The 24,041-nt window shown below is 36.6% G+C and overlaps 1 protein-coding gene across 3 annotated transcripts in view; it reads right to left on the bottom strand.

Annotated features, from left to right (window-relative positions):
• Nucleotides 1-4,935: 4,935 nt before the first annotated feature.
• Nucleotides 4,936-24,041, bottom strand: part of ESF1 (ESF1 nucleolar pre-rRNA processing protein homolog) — a 32,894-nt gene continuing 13,788 nt past the window's right edge. For all 3 annotated transcript variants that reach the window (XM_040552470.1, XM_040552472.1, XM_040552473.1), the window contains 6 exons: nt 21,357-21,518; nt 13,616-13,737; nt 11,861-11,951; nt 7,423-7,493; nt 6,538-6,684; nt 4,936-5,946 (listed from right to left, as the gene is read on the bottom strand). In XM_040552470.1, coding sequence (XP_040408404.1) covers nt 5,650-5,946; nt 6,538-6,684; nt 7,423-7,493; nt 11,861-11,951; nt 13,616-13,737; nt 21,357-21,518 — 890 coding nt within the window. In that variant the 3' untranslated portion in view covers nt 4,936-5,649. The remainder of the gene's footprint in view (nt 5,947-6,537; nt 6,685-7,422; nt 7,494-11,860; nt 11,952-13,615; nt 13,738-21,356; nt 21,519-24,041) is intronic.

Below are 24,041 nucleotides of genomic sequence, written 5' to 3'. Positions count from 1 at the left end.
AACTTAGCAACTCGTTTCTACAATCAACGGAAAAAGAAGCTGGACACATCAAGTATCAACAGAAACTGTTAGTTAAATGGCCGCATGCAAAAAATAGCATCTGAAGGCAATTGTAAAGACCGGAATCAATCTGCTCAGATACTTACTTATTAATCCCCCTCAAAGACTGTCTGATCTTTGCAGGTAGCATAAATAAGCCTGTGGTCTTTTCCAGGCATGCTTGTTGTTTCCTCTGCAAACGAAGAGGCCCCTTCTTTGACTTCCAGCCAGTAAAATAATGTTTTTTCCAGATAATGAGACAGTTTACATAAGGAAAATACTCCAGCATCCTGGACCTGTCTAAACAGCATTCCACGTACTCCTGCCCGCTCAACACCCACACAGTTATTTCCAATGCTCGTTCCATAGCATCTCAAGAAATTCTAACTGTGTGATTGTGTTCTTCTCTCAGCCAGCTTTCACAGTTGTATCTAGGTGGGGGCCAAATTGTAAGACACAGGACTTAAGAGAAATGAAGCTTCAAATATGCATTCATCAGCTGTTGCCAAAATAACCAGTAGTAGAAAATCCCCACAAGATTTTGCCTTTATACCTTAAATAAAGAAGCTGAGTTAGATGTGCGCAGGGTACGTACTGGCTAATGCAGCAGGACAGTCATCTCCCCATCATCCATTATGGGAAATCAGTAAGTCGGGACTCAGAACAGTGGTTTTCAGGGTTGCCTATCATTTGCTTCGTGCCCACACAAAACAGTGCAGATTTTAATACGTCCATTTATAAGTACACACTTTGGCAAAACAGGCCAAGCTGGTGACTAAGTAAATCCTGCACTAGATTTTCTCCATAGGTTTTACCATCTCATTTTTTTTTTTTATAGTCTTTGACCTGCATGGTGGTTTTTCTGCAGCTCTCCATGGGTAATGATTTAGCCCAAACCAAGGTTGTTTTACTGTATTCAAGGTGTGATACAGTTTCAGTAGGACTCTTCACAACATCCTCCTGTTCAGATTCCATGGTACTGATCCAACTGCAACAAGAAGTTCAAGATGCTTAAGTTCACTATAAAAACCTTAAGAATAAATGTCAGAATCAATTCTCTCTATAGACGTTCTCATCCTCAGGATGTAAAAAGCAGAAAAAAATTCCCTTCTTATCCCTTAGTCTAGTTCACGAGCTCCAAAATGCGAATTTGCTGACAGACGAGTTCAGATTGGCACAAGAATCTATGCAAGTTTGTTTCAGGACAGAATTTACACTTCTATAGCTTGTTTTAATACATGTGTTTAAGTTCATTGTTGTTACCCCTCTTCCATCTATTGTACCTTCTACCTTTTCAAAAAATTTGGCTTACAGCAAAGCAAGGCAGCCAATCTGTGATGAATGCTTCATTGCTTACAAAAGCAACATGCTTTGGTGTCAAATGGAAGTTTTTGGCCTCTTAAGAAAGCCAGGTAACTTCAAATTTACTAATATGTTTATGTTTCTTTTTCATATCACTGATCTACTACTGCTCTTTTTTGTTGTTGTTGTTCCTCCATTAGGATAAATTTAAATTAAAAAGCATAACAAAACAGGTATTTTGGAAAAGATGAGCATTTGGACACCAAAATATAGCATAATGCTTCCCTGCATGCCATTTTCTTGTCAGACCACAGCTCAAAGAAAAGAATGCATTTGCAATAACCAAAACCAAATGCCATAGCTGATTTCACAAGCTCCACACTTGGTTTTCTCTATGACATGGCTTTGGTTCCTAAGCATTCACGTCTTTTGTCCTCACAGAACTCTAAAATTCACCAAATGAGAAATATTTTACCTTTAACCCGCAAGCTGTTGAACAGACATGGAAGATTCTCATCAACTACATATTTGGGATGGGGAAAAAAAAAAAGCATAACTTGTAGTTGGTTTGGTAATTACTGACCTTACTGACCTTCTTTCCCACCTCCAGCTGTCAAGACACCCTGCAGAACTACCCCTGGGTAAAACCACACTTAATTCATCATCCCACATCTTCCTAGGCTCTCTCCCTGCTGGTTGCTGGTCCTACTCAGTTGTCACTTCTGTAGAACTCTTTACGGAAAGAGACCGACAGCTCGGGCTGTGCCACCCAGCAAAAAAATCCTGCTCGAGAGCAAGACACTAGTTCTTGGGGTAGCTCTCACTCCCGGTCCATTCTTTGGTTGCCCTGGCATTAACCTAAGGAGAAAAGCAGATGGGTAAATTGAGTAAATGAGGAAGGTAAAAAGCTTATGCTTAGGAATTTTGTACTCCTCAGAAACTCAATCTTAGTTGCATGATTTTAACCCATAGAAATCACAAACATCCTGAAACAGTCACTTTTCTAAGTCATTTTGGTAACCAGTGCTGTTAAAACTTAAATTTTCCATGAACAAACCGCCAACTCACTTGAGCAGTGGTTCAGCCACACACATTGCAGACTGCAATAGTTTTTCTGTTATAGTTTAGACTTAAAATGTCAATCTTTGACTCATGCTGTCAGAAGTCAATACAAACCGTATTTGCCTCAATCGTCCTTCCCTTCTCCCTTGCCCCAGAAATAGAAAAAGAGGAAGGTCTGAGTGCAATGGGTAGAATTGCAGTGCAAAGCCATGAAGCTGTGCAGCACCACAGAGCGTGTGGGACACAGCCCAGGAGCATTTGCCCAGGAAGATGTGGCAACCAGCCTTTGGATGATGCGTCTCTTCAAGAATGGGACAGGAACAAGGTTTGCCAGTGCAGTCACTGGAGGCTAGAAACAAAGTTGTTTAAAACTTGCATAGTCTCACAAGGCTGAAACACAAAGCTGGAACAGTGCTGAGTACACATTACTCATATGCTAATGAAGAGGATATAAAGCAATAATGACCTTAAGTGACATTTATCAAGATTGAATTCAGAGCTCAGACAAAAATATTCCCATTTGTAACACTACATCAAGCACAGAAAAGATAAACGATACAACAGGCTTTTCTGACAATTTTTCTTGCTTTTTACAGAATGGTCCTGTGCATGTGAAGTTGCAGCCTTTTAAATGCAAGAAATTTATCTTTTCAAAGTATTTTATGAAAATGACTAATGAAAACTGCTTTGCCACAGCTACTACTTTTGTTGTTCTTACCATAGGTAGAAAACTAAGGTACAGGAATTCAACTCCTGATTTATAACGAGAACAAAACAAACTAATTACTCTGGTAGTTTTAAACACATGTAACAATTCCATAAGACTATTTTTAGAGAGACTAGTATTTCATCTTCTGTTTTTAAAATGTCACAACTTACTGTTATTTTTGGACACTACCAAAGTAAGAACAAAAAGCCAACTATTGCTATTAATTGGAAATAACACATTTAATTTCTAGAAGGAAGGAAAAATAGAAAACATACGTGGCTCTTCATCTTTGGTTGTCTGATCTTTCTCAGTTTTCAAATAAATCACCTCTTGTTATTTCCACTCATACTAGATCTTTAAGTGTCTGGCTTGAACACTAGTGTGAGCTCTAATGGCTGCCAACTTGGAGACAAGCTACTTTATACCAAACCTGCATAAGTTACTAGAAAAATGAGTCCTGTCTCACTTTAACAGCCCCATTTTTTAATGATAATCATCATTGCTGCTGGTTACATGCCACTTACTGAAAAAAGAAAATCATAGTTTAAAGTTCAGTTTAGACCTCTGAGGTGCTATTTTAATGTTCTTAAAGGATTAGATGGTCAAAACCATTCTTTTTTTTGTTTGTTTTTTTGGCTTATACTGACAGGGGTAATGAATTGCAATGAATTCAAAACGAGGCATGACCACTGTAAATTTAACTGCAAAATGAATACGGTCTTTTATGACAGAAGCTTGTTTCCTTATCCACACTATCAGATGCATATGCGTACACTCGTATCACTTTTGTATGACATGTTTTCTTAGAATAGTAACCACTGACTCTTTGAATGAGATGCAGAAACACTTCCCTTAGGGGAAAATTCTGTTTCCCAAAGTATCTTTCTTCCCTTTCTTTGTAAACTCAAATCTTTCTGAATATTATTATGCTATTCTCTGCTGTACACTCGTGCTCAGAAGCTTCTCTCTGTTTCCAGCAGAATAGGTTTTCCTTGTTCTCCATCACAGTCAGTCAGTTTCAAACTACCAAATGCGCTTGATGGGTCCTGTCGTATTGCTTGAAAGGCCAAGAAGTCACAGAAGCTGGATCAAAGTTATGCACAAAAGATACTGTATTATTTCATTACCTTTTTTCTGTTAGCTATTTGAAAATGAATCTGAAGATGTTCAGCTAGTTACAGAGAACAACACTTTTAATGTTCTAGGTTTGCAAGTATTCTTCAGGCATACCAATACAAAGTACTCTTGGGAAAAAAAACAAACTATCTCTGTGTGTACTTGCATATTCTCTTATCATATTTTGTCCATTTTTGCTATTAGGTATACAGCCTCCTGTGCTAAATCTGACTCTAATCTCCTTCACATATCAAGATATATTTATGTAAACACTAGTTCTGAGTATCTGAAGTTTCTAACCTCTACTTTAACAGTGCTTTGTTCAAATTAATATGACGACTTAAAAATTAACCATACTTCTTCATGATTACAAATTACCTATCAGCTCCATGATCCTAATATTCTCAGTCTTTTTTGATACAATATTGTATTTCCACTACAGCTGATATAGCAAACACTTCAAAAAACACCTTAAGACCAATTAATTGAAACACTCTAGGAAAGAACAGTATTTTCTACTTCCTGTATTTAGCTTCCCTGCACTGTTGATACCTTCATCACTGACACCGATACTAACAGAGACCAACAGCAGGGTTCCTAAAATTGTATCACCCAGATCTGCTTTTGACTTTAAAAAAACAAAAAACCACACTTGCAACACTGTAAGACTTGGTATAAGAGGAACTATATTAATGGGAACGCAAAATTAGTAGAAGTTTAATTTTAAACACAGTTTTATTTAGGCACAGAAAAAGAAAACAGAGCTAAGTGCCCAAAAACTCCTTTGGGCAAGTTTTAAATGTTTATTTCTGATATATATTAAAGAAATTCTTCTAAATAGCAATTTTTTCCCATTAATTAGCCCTTACAAGAGCTACGAACTCTTCGATTATTTGGAGTAGAAATTAATTAGGTAGCATATATGTAAACAATTAAATGTATACAATAGACCTGTATACAAAATTTCTTCAGTGTTTAGTTATATTACTACCTTTTCTAATCAGATGTTTATAGACTTCTGCAGAATTAAAAACATTAAGACTCATTGTCTCAGCTCTAAACCCACTGCAGAAGTGTTTTTCGTTTTGTTTTGTTTTAAATAAAACCATAATTATGGCTACTTTTTGTAGCCATCATCAGCACTTCTATTCAGAGACTGCATGATACGAAACAAATAGCTCCAAAACCATTAATTCCTTAGGTTTTCAAGGTGTAGTTTTTCCAACAACAGAGCTAAACAATTTGGGGGGCAGAAAGAAAGGATTATCATTATTCTAGTTACTTCAAAACTTGTCACCAAAGTTAAGTGATTTTTTTGGAAATTTTAGGTGAACAGGAATTAGACCAGACTGTAGAAATGTCAACAGATGTTGTCAGAAGAACGTGGACAAAAGTAAAGTCTGAGTATAAATGAAGTTCAGTTATTTAATTTTCTGCTTTTTCCTTGCCTGAAACTGTTCCGTTTTGGTTTTGACTGACTTTATCAGCATTGATAAAGCAGGATCTGTAGATTTCTTTGCAACCTCTTTCTTTGCCATCTTGCTCTCCTGCTCCTTGTTTGCCTCCTTAAGACCTTGCTGCTTTTGTTCTCTTCGGCGAGCTTTCTCTTCTAAGATCTTCTCTACTGCTTTTGTCTTCTTGAAATTTGGATCTGAAGGATCCACATTAAATAAGGGGGAAGTAAACATTGCTTGGAACCTTGTATCAGCAACATTGACCTGAAGCAGAAAAAGAAAATTTATTTTAAGTAACCTTTACTCATAATAGCAATGTTTCTAAGTACAATACAATATGAGATGCTTATTGAGCATATGAAATGGTTCATCATTCCAGGAACTGCTCAAGTCACAAGTTTTCAGTGAGTATAGAGTAGAGTACCAGAAGATCATATTAGTAAACCAGGTGAGTGAATACTTGTACAAATCCTGCATAAACCTCAATCAGCAAACCAAGGAAGAGTCTATAGTTGAGAACAATTGACCAGAATCAAAGACAGTGAAAAATTATTAGAACAAAAGGTACCTGTGAGTATTTACTCAATGAGTTGTACAAGGTCTTATATATTGTCCTGTTACCTTACACAAAGTTGGAATGTGCCCCCCCCCTTCAACCTCGTGTCAAAATATTTTTGTTTGTTTTCTAAAATAGCCTGTAAAACCCTAAAAAAGGTAGATATAGCTGCTTCTCCTTCACCTAGAGCAAGGGAGAAGGATATGGAACCACTAAATTTATCCCCAAAATAACTGATACCAACAATTAGCATCTAAGTTGTTCTAGTTAATCTTCAAAAATTAAGCATACAGCATTACCTGGAAGTCATCTTCTAATAACTCTTTCTTTTTCATTAAGAGTTTCTTTTTCTTCTTGCTCAAGTTCTGCTGTTCTACAATCTGCTTATAATTAAAATGTTTTCTGCCATCGTCCTCATCATCCATCATAAGTAGAGCCATTTCAGCCTGTTACAAAATAAGAGTTGATGTACACAATGAAATGGAGTTTTCTATGAAAAAATACAGCAACTACGTTAGTGAAGTCTGATTCTACGTATGTATGAGTTGAAATAGGGTTGCTAAAACAGTATTATATCATGCATAACATTATTGCACCTCAAAATATTTAAAGAATGCAAGTTGATTTTTTTAATTAAAAAACTGCAGATACACATTTCAACTTTCTAACATGTACTAATAACCTAATTTGAGAATTGTATACCCTAACATCAAAGGAACAAGTATCATTTTCTACGGGTATTCAAATCACAAAATAATTGACATTCACAAACTTCATAAATATAATAAATTCTGAGAATGAATAAAAAAACAAATAAGCAATAGCAAACAATTCAATCTTGAAGGTTAAAAGCCAATAGGACAAATGTGCTGAGACAGCTTTAAAGCTAGAGATTAACCATCCAGTGTTGTTTCCATGCCCATTTACATTTTAGGGTTACTAAACTCTGTTGAGCTGGCATTCAACTACAGTTCTCCAGAAAGATATTCTGGTATAATCTTCAGGGACCATCTACTGGTTTCCCTGAGTGATTTGTTCCAAAAGCTCTCACTATTCAAATTATACAGCTTTATTCTATTGTTAGCCTAGGGGACTAATAGTTCCGCTCACAAACACATCTCCAAGTATTTGCAGAATTCAGGCAATGCAACATCTGTAATTCTCAATGTTTTAAGCCACTTTACCTTCTGCTTTTCAACTTCAGCTTCATCTTCTTCGTGGTCACTTTCAGCTGACTCTGCCTTCTTCTTTGAACCTAAGTGCAAAAATAGGCCATGCACACATTTATTCAAGCTTTTGCATGAGACCATAATGTACCTATCAATAGGATGTCAAAGTACACCTCATTCTCTTTCTTTCTTCAACATCAGATGCCGAAAACCGATGAAAAATTAGCTAGACTTAAAGCAATAAAAATCTACAGAATATTTGCATAATTCAAGGAGGAAACAATATTCAAATAGATTCTACTGTATTTTTATAGAGCAGTAGAGAGGTATCACAACAGTGCAGGCAAGTATGGCAACTCCACTCCCACAGTATTTTAAATAGAAATTATTTTAGACTCCTAAGTCTAACTGAAATGTACTACAGTTCTCAAATTGTTCATTCTTTCTGCTTAGAGAACGTAGCAAATACTTTAGAATAAAAAGCAAATGTGCACCTCTTCTCTGTATCCAGAATACAAGTCTGCCAGCTGAGTAAGATAAAACATAAGTCAAACAAAAACCCACATTTTTAGAATTTACTTGTAAGCCTAAAACATCGTATCTTGCCGTTAGGCATTAAGGTAAAAAAGACCTATTTTCATCCATGGGGATAAAAATATGATTGACTGTTCAGACTGAATATTCTTCAGATAAAGCTTTCTTATTCTTACACTTAATGTTAGATGCATAGTGCTAATTAGAGACAAAATGAGTAGTAACAGCATAAAGCATGAGTCAAACATAACTTTTATGAACAGGTCTGTTTTCATGAATCCTATGAAATTCAATGTATTCTCTTTGGAACACCCGTAGAACTGGACCAAGAAGGAGCAGGAAAATAAGGTTTTGACCTGAAACACGTACTCTGACCTTTGAGCTTGGAATTTCATTCCCAGGCAATTTATTACAGTCCACTGGGGGTACTCTTAAGGAAGATTTTGGCTCCATTTTGTTAAGCCAGATTTGTAGTCAGACTAGAAATATAAGCATGCCAGAAAAATGTCAAGTTATATCACTAAGTATACTCTGGAACAGGATGCATTTCTTGAAGAACATTTTTCCTCCCTTGACTACTCTCTTGACTATTTCTAAACAGATTCCAAGCTTGAAACGGATTTCTAGAAGAAACTACTACCACCGAAAAAAATTAACTATCGAGATGCACAGTGTCATCAGCTCACAAGCTGAATTGTTGTTCTAGCAGTTCCAAAAAGTGTGCAGGAAAATCAGATTCAGATATAATATTGTTACCTAATTTAAACAATTTATTTTAATGTATGAAGGGAAGAAATACCTGTCTTATGTAAGGTTTCAATAACTTGGAAGTCTTCTCTGTCTTTCCAGAACTGACTAAACTAGAGCACAGTAAACAGAGCAGATATGCAAACTGATGACAATTATTCTGGAAGTTAAATCTAAGTCTCTTATAGCCTTTCTTCCTACACCTCTAAGAAGTGCCCTCATAATATCTTCCCCCATCTTTTACTGTGTGAAGAATCACTAAAGCAAAGACAGCTTATGCTTCAGTCTTCAAAGACTCATGTTGCTGAAATCAGGAGACACTATCAAACTAAGCTTTTTTTGCATAGAGGAAGGAGGTAGAATAAAAATAAAACTAAAATCCATTAATTTCTTGCTGTGATCTTTTGCAGCTAAAGTTGAAATCTCTCTCAGCACTAAAACTATTGCATCGCAGTGAAATCAGTTTGGTTTCATAATTCACAGAAGTGCCATTTTCTTTCTGTTTAACATAGTCCTGATGTAGTCCATCTACCCACATACCCATCTTCTTTTGCACATACATCACACAATATCCTGAGTCGGAAACTACCACGTTAATAAGCAATTACACCGTTCAGCTATTCACTTCCCCAACTTAGGCTGAAACAAGAAAAATAACATTTAGTTTCAGGTGAGCCCACAAAAACAGACAGATTAAGACTGAAATTGGCCAAGCCAAATGAAAGATTTACAACACTTTTTTCCAACAATACATGCATTCATATAAATCAAAAGTGGTAAGTGCTTTTTCTTTCCCTTGACAATATCAAACAGAATCGAGCTTCTGAAATACAAAAAAACTTCGAGGCTCATATAGCTACAGTACTTCACAGAACTAAGACAAATCTGACAAACACACACTTGAGTAGACTTTACATAACTTCCAGTTTTCCTTTTCATAGCACTGGTGCTTAAACAGAATATGAAAAACTGAGGCTCTGTGTCTAATACCTCCTTACAGTCTTGCTTCCCTTAAACTACCCCACCTCATCAAAAATGAACTTATGCAAAACCCTTGCACATTACAATCAAGAAGTCAAACCAGTATGGGAGCAAATATACCACTGCAAAAACACCTAACAGCACTATTGTATCCTCAGTTTTGCTCTGGTCCACCTGAGTCTGTAAATATATTGTGTAATATACTTTTCCAGTATCATTTAATATCATATGACAGGCAGTTTAAAGGAGCAATTTCCATCTTTCAGGGGAATTGTGGAAGGCTTATGAAAAGTTACGATCATTCAACTTAATACTGCCTGTACCCTAGATATGAAACTGTCACAGATAAAGCCTAGTCGAGAGAAGATTTTAACTCATTTTCCCCAACCAGGTAAGCAAGCTGTGCTTAAAGAGAACCCCAGCTGTGAGACAGAGACCTTTCTTAGGGAACTTGGGTAAAGCCTGACAAAGTTGAGGTGTATAACAATAACTAAAATGTCAGTTGGCTTGTAGTCAACCACTGTATTCTCCCTTTAAAACTTCTCCAGGGTTAGCCACATCATGTTTTTCCCCTCTCAGTAGATTATCAATAATCTTGCAGACCTAAGTTTCACTTGCATAACCTTTATGTCTGTTTTGATATCCCCAAAGGCTCCATGCAGCATAAAATCTATTCTCCCTATTATGGATGAGAAGGTTTAATCATCAGAGACAATCATTCTCTGCTGAGTCCCTCCACAACACAAAGAACTTCTTAAATAATGCAGAAAAACATGTTCAGAGATCTTGCATACCAATATTTGATGTTTCAATGTTGTATGAGAATATCCACATAATCTTGCTATCAAAAAATTTTAAAAAGGTGTTGGAAGAAATGGCATCTTTCCCACAAGTTCTGAAACCTAGCCTACACACAACTCATCACAGAAGTCTGGCAGAAAACAGCAATGCATTACACCTTCCTTAAATTAAGCTGATACTTTCTATGAAACATAAATACAACTCACTGTTCTGTACTTCAGACTACTAAGACATTTGCATAAACACATTAAGAAATTCAAAAACAAAAGATGGACTTTATTTACTTTCTCCTAACTTCTAACCATCAGGGCATACGCCTATGGTGTTTGGTGTCAAATTAGAAGTAGTTTACTTCTGAGTTGTGGTATTTGTAAATCTGTTGCTAATACCTCATCCCCTCAACCCTCTTAATATGCAATCGTATGAATCAGTCCTAGGCTTTGGCTCCCCAGAGCCTTCAACTTGCACTTCTTGATTACCCTCAACTTAAAATTTTAGCCACCAAAGTCATCCTTGGAATAAATTTGTCATCACAGCAAGAGCTAACTTAAACACCAGACCAGAAACTTGTGAAAGCAGTATCCCAAAAATCTGAACTGGACAAGTTAATTCCCAAAATACTACACTTCAAAACATCTTACTATTGTCTTTGTGCCCATATAATAATGCTAAAACAAATTCCTAGACTAAAACACACATGGGAATTCTGCTACCTGTTTAGCATTAGATCATTACAATTCTGAAAGCCTGAACAGTTCTCCATTTTCTATTAGAAAGGCTACATATATTAAAGACTTATTCTCAGAGAAATAATTAATATATTTTCATAGTGTAGATAACTCTTTAAGCTGTCCACAAATAAAAAAATCATGTATGTGTCCAGTTTATTATTTCAGCATTTGGTTTTCTAAGCAGCCAGAGTACACAAGTAAAAACATACATCAGACTGAGAGAAAAAATTACTTTCTTATGAAGGACAGACTTTTATTTTTTTAACACGTCAAATGTTTCTGTCATTTATATAACTAACCCAACCATCAAAGGGACCATATAATCTGTCTGGAAAAACGCTTCCAAGGCAACCAAGTTTTTTTCCTCTAGAATTTTTAGGGGCGTAGATGGTTCACTTGTTCTCAACAGCCATCCCCAGTAATTGGCTAAGTTAACAGTCTCTGATTATAACTGGGAGAAATTTTGCATTTCCATTACATATATTACAGTACGCATCATTTTATCAGGAATCCTGCCTGCAATTATAGCCAAATGACACCTACTTTTTTCCATTCTGAACATGCCATCTCTGCATTTAGACTAGCCTTTGTTTCTAAAGCTCGTTATTTAAAGAAAGAGCACACTTATCCCAGAAAAGAAGTTACATGTCTTGACTCACCTGTTTTTCCAAGTTCTTCAGCAAAATATGGATCGTTGAGATCAACATCAGATGGAATTTCATCTTCACTCAATTCTTTCTCAGCAGTAGCCTGTAACAAAGCAGAAACATTATTTCAATTAACATACAAACTACAAAAGTTTCACTGGAATTAAATGTTCCTTCTGTCAGAAACTATGAATGTGAAAACCAAAGTATTGCATGCTAAGCCATCATGAAACTAGAACCCACTAGAAATTGCTAGTTAAGAACAATCAATTTAAAATCTGTATTACAGATTGCAAGCTTTCTTTTATTTACCTAAAAAAGGGCAACTTCCATTTTCCAAGGAACTCTATGAGCTTACCCACAGATTGTAATGCAGTAGCTAATCATACCAACAAATACATGCATAGCCTGTAGTTCTGGGTACATAGTTGTTACCTGATTGCTCTTAATTCCTACCAAGAAAAAATTAAATCCTTACTACATCAAGTAGCGTATTATTCTGTTCTTAACTACTTCACAAGTGCTATTAAAAAAAACAAAAACTTGTCACGTTCTTCAAGTGAAAACTGTTCCTACCCAGGAAGTCAGAGAATCAAAAACCATGATGGTACTCTGGGAAAGTGTAATTCCATTACTTGCTCTATTCACATGCTCTTTGCCAGACACTGCTTCTGACAGACAGAATATGGCATGCAAAAAAAAAAAACGAACATACATGCATCTGACGTGGCATCAAGGCATTGTTGCATCCTTATGCTCCACAAAAACTCTGCCTTGGGGAAAAGCTTGAGTAAGGGGCTTCACTTTATGCTTCAAAAAATCGAAAGGGTCAAATTTGGATTTAGAAGAGCAATTTCTATTACTGGAAGAATTCAGTGATACACCTCACCACCTAATTTATCAGGCCAAACAAGAGAATATTAGATTACCAAAAGTTGCTCTACTACCTAACAGTGCAACTTAATTCAGAGCACTTATCTTCTGTAAGATAGAAGTTATTTATGAAATGCCAGTTAAAACTGAACTAGAATGGACAGGGTACCCCTAGTTATGGATTACACTTATAAACATTATTCTGCAACATGAACCATATTCAGAGTAATTCAGATTATACAGAAGCTAGATTCTATATACTGCATGCTTTTTTTCCTAGTATACAAGCAAACGTTTCATTTATCTGCCTATTCCTGCACGTCTCTGCCACAGGAGTCAGTTACTTCACAATTACCTTCTGTGTGTGGGAAGATGAATCAACAGCAATTTTTGCATTTTTATAAGACAACTTTGCTATTCATACACAAAAATAATTACTAAATTTGCTTTTGTAGTTCAAAAGTTGAATGATTCTTCATAGCTATTAGTTCTTTGCTGCTACAGCTCTGACAAGAGTCTGTATTATTCTAGGTCTGTAAGGTTCAAAACTACAGCTATCATGCATTTCAACTTTGCACCAAAAGCATACCATAGCAAAAAGACCCTTCCTAAAACATTCGGAAAATGCACAACTTCAAAAACAAACAGATAAATGACTTTTTTTTTTTGTAAGAGCATTATATATGATCAGTATTAACCTGAACATCCTTTAGCTCTGTAGATCTGATTAGCATTAAGGCTTTCCAAATGAGCAACCAGTGCACATTTGAGCCATAAAACAGTACTGCACTCCTGCTATAAAACAAAACTCCCCCCCCCCATTTATCTAAAACTAGAACAGCAACTTAAGAAAAGGAAAGAGTAACTCCTTCTGCAACTCAGACAAGACATTACCTTTCTCTTCTTTTTAAGGTTTCTTTTTTCTTTCTTCTTCTCTAGGTATTTTTGCCATGGAGTTAGGTTATCCTTTCCTTCCAACCTATTTTTGACCATTTCTTCAGCATTTTCTTTGAGGCCTAGTAAAAAAAAATAGGAAGTTAAAGAAACGGGATCAATTTGAACTGTTTTTTAATCAACTGCTTTTCTTTTGCACAGGAAAAACCTAGTTTTTCTTCCACAAGTCCATGAGAACAATATAAGTATCGCTTGGAGCAACATCTCCGTAAATATGATCAGTTTACAGGTTGTCTTTTTCCAAATAAAACATTTATCCAGTAACAATTCGTACAGGAGTGAAATGAAGAGGTTGCGTATGCAATATTTTATTCCCAACACCTTTACTGTTCCTCAAAAATGTCACCTGTCCAGACAGTAGACTGCATAGTCTACAAAGTCTACCACTTTAAGGTTGAGAGTAACATAATAATGCAGTAATAATACAGCACCCTTACATGTAATGTACCTTACTATTATTAGTTAAGCTTCACAAAAACACTTCGAATCCAGTCCAATCATTCCCACTTTTTGTCCATGGGAAAACAAAGATTGAGTTGACAAAGATTCTGAAATGTTAAATCACTATACAGCCATATCACAGCTGGCTTGAACCTGTAAGCTGGTGCTCTCTGTTTCCTGTTTCACCCAGAAATATTTGATGGCTGTTGCTATATCAGTATGCCCCACTGACATAAAACAAATAATTTATTGCATTATGTACTAATATCACAAGTTGATATGTACTAAGTCATACAAGGCAAGATGTTTTCAGGTAATCTAGTCTTAATTCTGTTGTACCCCTCAGGATAACAGAACAAATATGAAAACCTGTATCTTGGGTTTAATTCCAAGTAACAAAGGAGAAGAGGGAAGCATATTCAAGCATTGCAAAGGTTAGGATTTTTCACTTGTTTAAGTGATACAGAAAAGCAAGATCCTTCTCAACTTGGATTGCTGTTTCCTACTTTTTATTTTGCCCAAGATACTTCAAATAGAAAATTGCACCTTGTTAAATACAAAAATTAAAAACAAAAAACACAGCATTGTCTCTTGTACGTAAATTCACAGAGAACAAAATGTTTTCTAATCCACAAAAGTAGAAATAAGTAATACCATGAAATCCTGATCAAGTATTACGCATACATTGCACAATCTACCTAATAGCTCTTAACTAAGAAGTCTGTTTTCCTGTTAACAGATATAAGTTTTATTTCACAAAACTCTTTTTAAAGCTACATAGTACCAGTCTGCTTTAATGACAAAAGCTATCCTAAATTAAGAAATAGTAAACCTCTTGTACGACAGAAAAGCTAGATTCAGATTCAATGCTTAGGGTAAATTACAAATGTTTTTTAAAAAAATAAGCTAACATTGAAAAGAGATTAAGGGACTTAATTTAAAAGATTATAGACTGCTTGAAAGAGATCAGCCTTGAAACAACACAAAAACATTTAAAAGAATGTCCTCTGTTATCACCGGGTACCATTTCAAGCTGTAACAACTCAAATGAAACAATACCAGCTGCCATTGTGTCGAGGCTGAGCACCTGAATTTGCACAATTACGTCCTAAACTTTAATTCAGCTGTCTTGTCAATATGCATTGATAAAGCTTCTCATCACATGATCACATTTTACCTTTGCCCAATCTTAACCCTGTTTGATATACAGGTAATTAACATGTCACTCCTCAATATTTTGTGTCACTGTACAACATATAGCTATGTTACTGAACATACTAGCGTATGGCCAAATTACCAAAAATAATTGAACTCTACTCTAGAAACAGAATGGAGCCTTCTACAATGTCCATCACCACAGTATTCAATAGTGCAAAAACGTCACCCTAAAAATGGAATCCACTAACCACAGTGTCCCCATTTTACAGCTGCCTTTACAATCAGAATAAACACTGACTTTGATGGGCACCCACAAAAAGAAAACCTCATGATGGAAAGAGATTAAACAACTTGCCTTGCAACACACTAGAGCAGAATTCAGTGGCAAAAAGGCAGAATCCACTTCTGTGAAAGGAGGTAGTAGCCCGAGCAATGAAGGATTTGTTCCCACTTGCAAGTCCTTCATTCATTCACTACATGCTTTTTTTTTTTTTTTTTTTTTTAGAAAAGCCTTCTCTAACAAAAGAGTCCGATGTTCTGTAATTAACATCCTCCTTTTGGACATGACTGTTAGATCTCGGAGCATGTAGTGATCATGTTTCTGCTTTTCCCACCTCCAGGTCTGACCCTTGCTATCTCTTCCCCAATCCTCCTTGTTCCAATCATCAGGTATGCTGAAGAGCATCCCTTCCCTACCATTGCTCTCCAGCTCTCCAATTCTAATCTCCCATTTCTCATACTAGCTTTATTGCTCAAATCATATATGGACCTCTCCAGGTGTCCTAGACTGTATTTTCTCCCAGCTCCCAGGTTTCTCATTTGACCCTTGTCTGCTCCTCATCAACCCTTCCAGCTCTTCTCAGTAAGAAGGAACTGAAAACAGATGGCATAATGGCAAAAAAAAATTAACGAGCAGCCTTCATGGGCAGCCCTACCTGTCCCTAGAAAAGCAGGCACAACATTTTTCCAACAAACTGCAAACACTAATTTCTCTTCTTGCACTTGCATGCTCTCCAAAAATAATTCCAAGGCTAGAAAGCTAGTTACAGCATGTCTGAAACACGAAGTGTGGACAAGGTCTAAAAATGTATTAAACCATGCTTTATAGGAAGAAAAGAAGGAAGAAAGAAACACCACGTAAAATAGCCTTCTAATATGCTAGAAAGAAGCCAGAATTAACAGTAACTGGCAAGCCAGTGCCACCACAGAAACTGGTTACTAAACCAGCAAACAAATACAAAGCCACAAAAAAGTAAAGGAAAGTGTGCTGTACAGGTTCACCAAAAATGTGCCACTAAGAAACCCTCATAAAACCAGGGCTGTAATTTAGTTACTTCCAACAATACATGTTTTTGTCTCTGAAGTCTAGGAAAGGGCAGTCATATGCTTCCTAGAAATTGAACTACTATTACTCGGGATTATTTTTCAGTAGGTTTTGGAGAAAAAAAAGTTACTGGTCAGGTAGCAACCTTGCAGATTCTCTCTAAAGACTGGATTAAGAAATGTATCACATCACCAGAAGGCGGGGGGGCGGGGATTAAAAAAAAAAAGTCTCAGAGGAGGTTACAAGATTTCTGATTTATTTGCCTAGAACATGGCATCATTTGATCCATCTGGCACAGAAGGACTTGGAAGAAAATACAACCCTTTCTTGTGGTATTTGGCAGTCTCATGAAAGGCCTTAAGAGTTTCTCCACAGATCAGAATGGCTTACAAACTACTGTCCAGACCGCTTAGCGAGAATAAGAGTGTATTTAAGTGGTCAAAAGACTTTTGATTGCAGAACTGGAAAGAAATCATCTGCTTTAGGTAGACTTATTAACTGGCCATAGAACAAGTTAAATTAATTCATATCTGCTCCTCCCCCTTTCTATTTTTAGATAACTGAATCACTAGTCATATTTAATCTTTACAAATAAGGGCCATGAAAGGAAGGTGTAAAGGTAATATATATATAAGCATGCAACTAAATCATACTTGAACTAGGGGATTAGAAGTGTGAGACACCATACCACATTACCAGCTTAAGGATTGCTTCTCACACTGCTGAACACTGAGGGAAGAAGGCTGAGACAGAAATTTTGCTTCTCTAAACAGCTGAAAAACTTTAGGCAATTTAACTGCTTGCAATTGTCACAGTTATTAAAAGCTAGAGAGATGCTTCTCAGTAAATCTAAATGAGTAAGTTCATCTTACGTGTAATACCTTACCTACCCCCACCCTCCCCCCAAAAAATAACAGAAGAACAGATACACACACCTTGTTGCAGTTAGATCAAAGGAATGGCCAGCAGAAATATTCTGATAACATTACAATTTGTTTGCCACAAATATCACACAACTTGAGTCGAGACAGTTTTCCTAACACAGAACAACTCCCTTAAAAAAACAAAACAAAACGAAAACACCAAAAAACCCTTAGATGCTAAAATGTCAAATGTGAAGAACCACAGCACTGAGTGCACGCTTCTTTGTGCTGCATGTGGTAGGACTGCTTATTGTTTCCTCTAGCTGAAGCAGTGATCTAGATTGAGACAGATTTTGATTCAATTCTGTCATTTTCTTGCCCCACATAATCTGTAACAACATACAGTTGGGGTCCACTATGCACTTTACAGGGATCTGACTGCCTGCTGGTCTACTTCTGATGAAAACAAATTTCAAAGTTTCCTTTAGGCTCAGCTAAATATTTACATCTCATTCTTCCCAAAGGAAGAACCTAAGTCCAATAAAAAAGCTGTATGAGAAACTGGCTGAATATCATCAAGAACAGCAACTGTGGTCTTTTCCCTCTTCACCTTCTAAGGAGAGTTTTGGGAGCTGGATAAGAATGCATAGTAATTGTTGCTCAAATCAGCTATGATTAAGAAAACAGATGGATGCTTAAATATAACATCGATTTTGTGCCTAAAAGAAACAGACCAAAGAAAGTTGGAACTACATCTAATTTGTTTTTGCTGGCGCTGTGGTTTATTAAAACTATTATGATTCAAGAATAACTGAATCATTCACGAAGTATGCTTTCTATAACCATGTGTAAATATTTGTGCCAAAACTCAAATTTTTAAATTAATTCAGATCTGCCTTTCAATTGAAAAAAGTCCTAGATTTAACTGTTGTAGCTCTCTCTATATTAAATACTTGGGCAAGAAAATGACCTTGCAGTAAGTCCATCAGATTGAGGCAGAGTTTGATAATAAAAGCATTTCAAGACAAAAGTTAGTTCTAAAAGACTTAAGGAGTCTTAAGAGATGATAACAAACTATTTTTAAATTCCCAGAATACTCCAAATGGAACATAATTAATTCTTTGAGAATTTAAATATGCACATTTGTTCAAGGAAAGGGTAATAACTAACTTACTTCTCTCCCATAAGAAATCATAGCCTCAATTGTGCATATTTGCCAAGGCTACAAACTACTGTTCAGCATGCAGCGACTGCATTTCACTCTCAGAGCCGCCCCCCTTCAGGTGTGCAGGACCTTCTCTCCAAATGGTGTCTGAAGTCTACAAAGGCTACACATTGCCACATATTAGACCTGTAAACAAAGTTAAGATGCTCTTCTTTGCTTTTAACACTTATTTCAGAAAGAAGCCATCCACTTGATGAAAAATAAAAAAGGGAGGTAGGACACGAATAGGATTTTAAAAGCAGACTGACAGACTCAAGAGTTGGTAGACAAGGGAGCTGAGTAACAATATCACAAACTGAATTCAGGTTTTCAAAGCCTGAATGCTCTTGTAGTATGAAATAAAGAAATAAACTACTAACCTCCATGAGGTCAGTCAATACCATTACTAGCCATTAGCCCTTAGAATACAGCCAGCACCATCAGTTTTACCCACAGTTTTCAGTTTCACTAAAAAAGGCAAGTGAATGCTTCCACGATATCCAGAACCTCTGATCTTGGAAAATACTCTAGAAAGAGTAAGAAATGAAGAAAAAGCTAACACGCTGTAAAATCAAAGTTGCAAAACTGTCATCAAACACTATGAATCACTAATGTAAGCTTCATTGTGCACACATGCATGCTTAACCCATCATGACACAAACCCATCTGTAACAGCACCCAGGCATCCTACTGACTCTAGACAAGGCCATATTTACCACGGTGCATCTTTGCTGTTTGGTTGGTTTGATTTTACAAAGCATGTGGCCTGACAGAATGGCAGAAAGGATGAGGAATGTTGAGTGTTACCACCGCTCCTTTCCATCCCTTATTCTAGGGAGAGGAGAGTATAGAAAGAGTCCTAGGAGCTCCACAAGGTGCAGTAATGAAGGAGTTGGACTACATGAGATACAGAACAAAGTCAATTTTCTGAAGTCCAGTTCACTAAAAAAGAAACACGGGAGCCAGTCTATTGGGGAATTTGATTCCATCTGTACTATCGTTCCCAAACATCAATACAAATTTTCTTGTAACATGCAAGGTGCAGTTTATGAAGCTACGCCCTTAAGCAAACTTGTTGCTCTTCCTGTGCCACTAACTTTCCTTCAGTCTATTTTCATTTCCTACAATGGATGGTTTGCTCTAGATCCCTAACTTTGTCACCATCTTAGGTTGCTTAAAAAATAAATAAAAAACTTAAGTTTACCTATGTGTGAAAACTCAGCTGCCTTGAATGCTCAGTGATACAATCAAATAAAAGATACTAACCAAGCAACTTCAGAAATGCAAATACTGACACACTGTGGACAGATGAAGTAAAACATCCACACAGCCGTGTCAGTAAGCACTTGTCCCATAAAGCACGTTATATCTTTGTCTAAAGAGTTCTGGGAGAACACTGGCCAGAAATTATTGGAATTATATAAGCACAACTGAAGCTCACAACTATTCTAATGCCAATGCTTACTTACAAATACAGGCCTTATCAAGAACTAGGCCTGACATGTTCAATTGATTTCAGTGAGTTGGCACATACCAGAACAAGATGTTAAAAGGGAACATACATACTCAACACAAGTTACCCACGTGAATTCAAAGTAACAATAGTGCAAGTCAGATATGCACTTCGAGATGGAATTAACACATCAGTTGGGATGGGGATGAGTTCTAGCATGGCTCTGGTCTCATATGTACAGTAACAGATCAGATTGTGTCCTTGTATAGACTGCCGTCCTACACGTACTGAGCCAATACAACAACTGCTGCCCCTAGAAGGCGCATGTTACCCTTTCGTAGTCTTTGGACCACATAATTCAACCCTCTGAGTCTTCACCAAACGCTGGACTCTCTAACTCAGCAGTACAGATTCACTTCCTTTTTTTCCAGAGCAGCTCTGCCATTTTAGCAAATGAAATTAACTTGCAAATAAGTCTATCAAGTTCCAGGGCTGGTACATGCTGTCAGAATGAGCTTGGGGCCAGGATGAAGGAGGAAAGGCTACAGAGAAAACTGTCCCTTTTTTGGATGTAGTGTCTTGTTCAACTGGCTCATTACTTCTCATGGAAGGAACACACTCATAAACAAAACCGAAGTCAGTCTCAATGTGTTTTCATTCCAAAGGAAAAGAACAGATAATAGTTTTCAGAGCTCAAAAAGAGGTCTGCTGGGATGCTATATGGTAAAGTTATCTATACATCACTAAGTATCTCCCAAGCTTGCTTTACTGGTAGCTTTCCTTCCCACAGAGCTGTCTCACTGGAAGATCAGACTTCTCCCTTTTCTGTTCCCCCAAACCTTTCGCATTATGCAAGCAAGATTTTAAAACCACTCTCCCCCAATTTCATGCTATGTTTCCAAATCATACTGTGTTTCATTTTTAGAAGTGTACGTATGTTTTATGACTCTATGGCAAACATGAATTCTATTCAAGTAAAATCTATAAAGCAATGAATGAAAAAGCAAGCACAAGAAAAACTGGCAAGTAAATAAGCTACACAGAGAATCTCACAGCTGAGAAACTGAGTTCAGTCATTATTTCTTCTATTTCCTCCATTGTATTCCATCTGGATTTCAATTTATGGGAAAAAGGTCAGTTTCTACTACTATAAATCGTACACCTTACATTTTATCCCCATTAAACAGGCCGATACTGCATACTGCCCAAGTCAGTAAAAGAAAAAAGTTAAAGCCTACCTGGAACCCATTTAATTTCCATTTCTATATCCTTTTCCTCTTGCTTTTTCTCTTTTTCTTGGATACTTTGCAGAAGTTCTCTGTACTTGGCAATTTGTTCCTCATCATCTTTTTGGCTTTTCCTGGGTTTGTCATCTTCCATTTCATGAGCTACATCATCGCCTAGAAAGACAAAAGAAAAGCTATGAAAGACAACCTCAAAGCGATCCATTTATGTTCAAGGAACACACCTAAGGAACATTATTTTATTATAAATGATTTGAAGTATTTTCATATATTATTCCCAGAAAAAGTAACCAGTTCTAGAACTCCCCTACTTCACAAAAGAAATACAAATACCTGAAAAGGCAAAGAATATTTGTCCAACAAAGGAAACCACTGATAGAACACAGCATCCTTTACTGCTTTTTACAACTCTTGGAGTCCCTAATGTCCCTGGCAACACAGTAATAAAATCTAAAAACCTAAACCTAAAAAAAAGTTGTGTAAAGCATCTCAAAATTTTAACAAATTACTCAAGCCTTTATCTTCAGTGACATGTTGAATTAATAAATAAAGCACGATGGAAGCAGTTTTGGCTATTTTTGCTAAGGAAAACACAATTACAATGTGACCTGCAATAAGCTTTCAAGAAACATTTCAAAGAGAACAGGCTTTTTAAGCTTTAAAGATGCCGCAGCTCCTTGAATGGCAGAAATCTAGCTTTGGGGCTCCTTTTCTTTCTTTTTCTGATACTGTTGTTCTTTTACATCCCATAACCTTAAGATGCTTGTTGCTGGCTGTGACTGGAAATTTTGACAGCTCAATTAACTGCAGCTGCTTTTCCACTTTCCTCATCAGTAGCAGAAAACTCTTAAGACAAAAGCATCTGCTCATGCAGCAAGCAAAAATGCATTCAGCTCTTAAATAAAGAAAAATAAGTGACTGTTGCTTTTTTTTTTTCCTGATATCATAAGAAATGATAAACAAAGCTATTCTGGATGGGAACTGAAGAGATCCTTTGGCTAAGAAAGGCTCCCTTGAAACTGGGTAACGAAGGGGTGATTCATTTTTATTATGACCAGTTTTTGCTAATTTTGCCAGGAGAAATTTAAGTGGTGACACATTGTCATATTTTCCAATTTCGATAAAAAATGAATTTCTTTTGTCAAAACCAATAGCTTTAAAATAAGCATTAACATTGCCTTCAAAAAACTCTTAGGAGCTTTTTCATTCTATAAGCAAATAAAGAACATTTGTCAACAGCTGCAAGAAAGGAAAATTAACTGAATATGTTCTCAAAGTTTGTTCAGAGTTCAAGTAACCTTGCTGCTAGCTTTCAAGTATCACACTGCATTGCACAACATGAGGAACCACTTTCTGATGGATATTAAGGCAGTAATGCTTTCTGCCAATAGGTTTTTCAAAGACTTTTTGAATTAAAAAAAAAAACAACAACAAACAGCCAAAACAAAAAGGTCTGGTGCATTAACAGTTACACTGTAAGAGAAATATAATCAAGAGAAAAAACAACTTAGCCTGTGAAGGAAAAGAATGCAAAAACAGATGAAATTAAGAATATAAAATACAAGTCAGACTGGGCTCCCATCTAGGCACTTCTGAGCAGGGACATCCTGGCCTACACAAGCACACGCAGAGACATCCTTTAATTTTAAGTCACTGGACAACTCCAAGAGGTTACACGAATTTTTCAGAAGGAAAGCCAAGTTGACCTTTGTTCTGGGGTTTCCTAGAACTTAATCCACCTTATTTTTTTAATAACAAATACGCACACAAAACACGCACCTGCAAATGTGCCTTCGAAAAATCTCCAACCAGCAAGTTATACCAAGCTTCTGACGTTTCATAGAAAGAAACGATCAGGTTGTGGTGCTTCTATTTTATCCCATGAAATTCCACCGGGGCTTGGCTAAATCATTAACTGGTAACTCCTCTCTCTGCCTTATTTCCTTAGGAATTATTTTAGCAACATGCCAAAACTAACCCAACAGAAATATTTTAAGAAGTCAGATCCTCATTACCATTGAAGCTGCAGTAATGCCTCAGAGTGGCCAAAGCATCTACAGAGTAGTAAGGGAGAGAAGCCAACCCAAATAACATTGTGTTCAATGCATTTTATAAATACCCATTGAATTCAGCGACAATCTTAAATAGCTGCATGTTCTATCATCTTCCAGTTATTAGCCTTCTTTAACAGTTCTAGCAAGCATAAAAATGAACAGTATTCATATGTAAGACAACATTATGTACTGTCACATGATAAAATATTAAAGATCCATTTAACATAACTAAGCTAATGAGCAAAATAGATTTCAAAAGTGTAAAATATTTATTAAGTGTACTGATCTTATTTACCATTAATCACCAAAAATTACATCAGCAGCACAATTAAATAAGTAAATCTCCACCTAGCAAATCCTCCCCTCCTTCCAAGGATTACATTTTCTTTCCTTGCATGTGTGCATCTCCAGCATTGGTGCTGCAGCACAAAATAGCCTCCTGTTGTACAGAGCTTCTAACACTAGACTCCACAAAGGCAGCAGAACTCCTTGCTCAGACTCCTACTGTGAAGAGCAGGGCTCTATACAGAATTCTATACAGAATTCCCTGCACGTAACACCTCCATCAAGAACAACTACTCAAAACCACACCAGTTAAAGTGTCGTGTCATATAGTCTCTTCACG

Source organism: Cygnus olor, chromosome 3, assembly GCF_009769625.2.
Source record: "Cygnus olor isolate bCygOlo1 chromosome 3, bCygOlo1.pri.v2, whole genome shotgun sequence".
NCBI classification, from domain to species: domain Eukaryota; kingdom Metazoa; phylum Chordata; class Aves; order Anseriformes; family Anatidae; genus Cygnus; species Cygnus olor.
The sequence above is the reverse complement of the archived record's forward strand: the minus strand, read 5'-3'. Positions and strand labels throughout refer to the sequence as shown.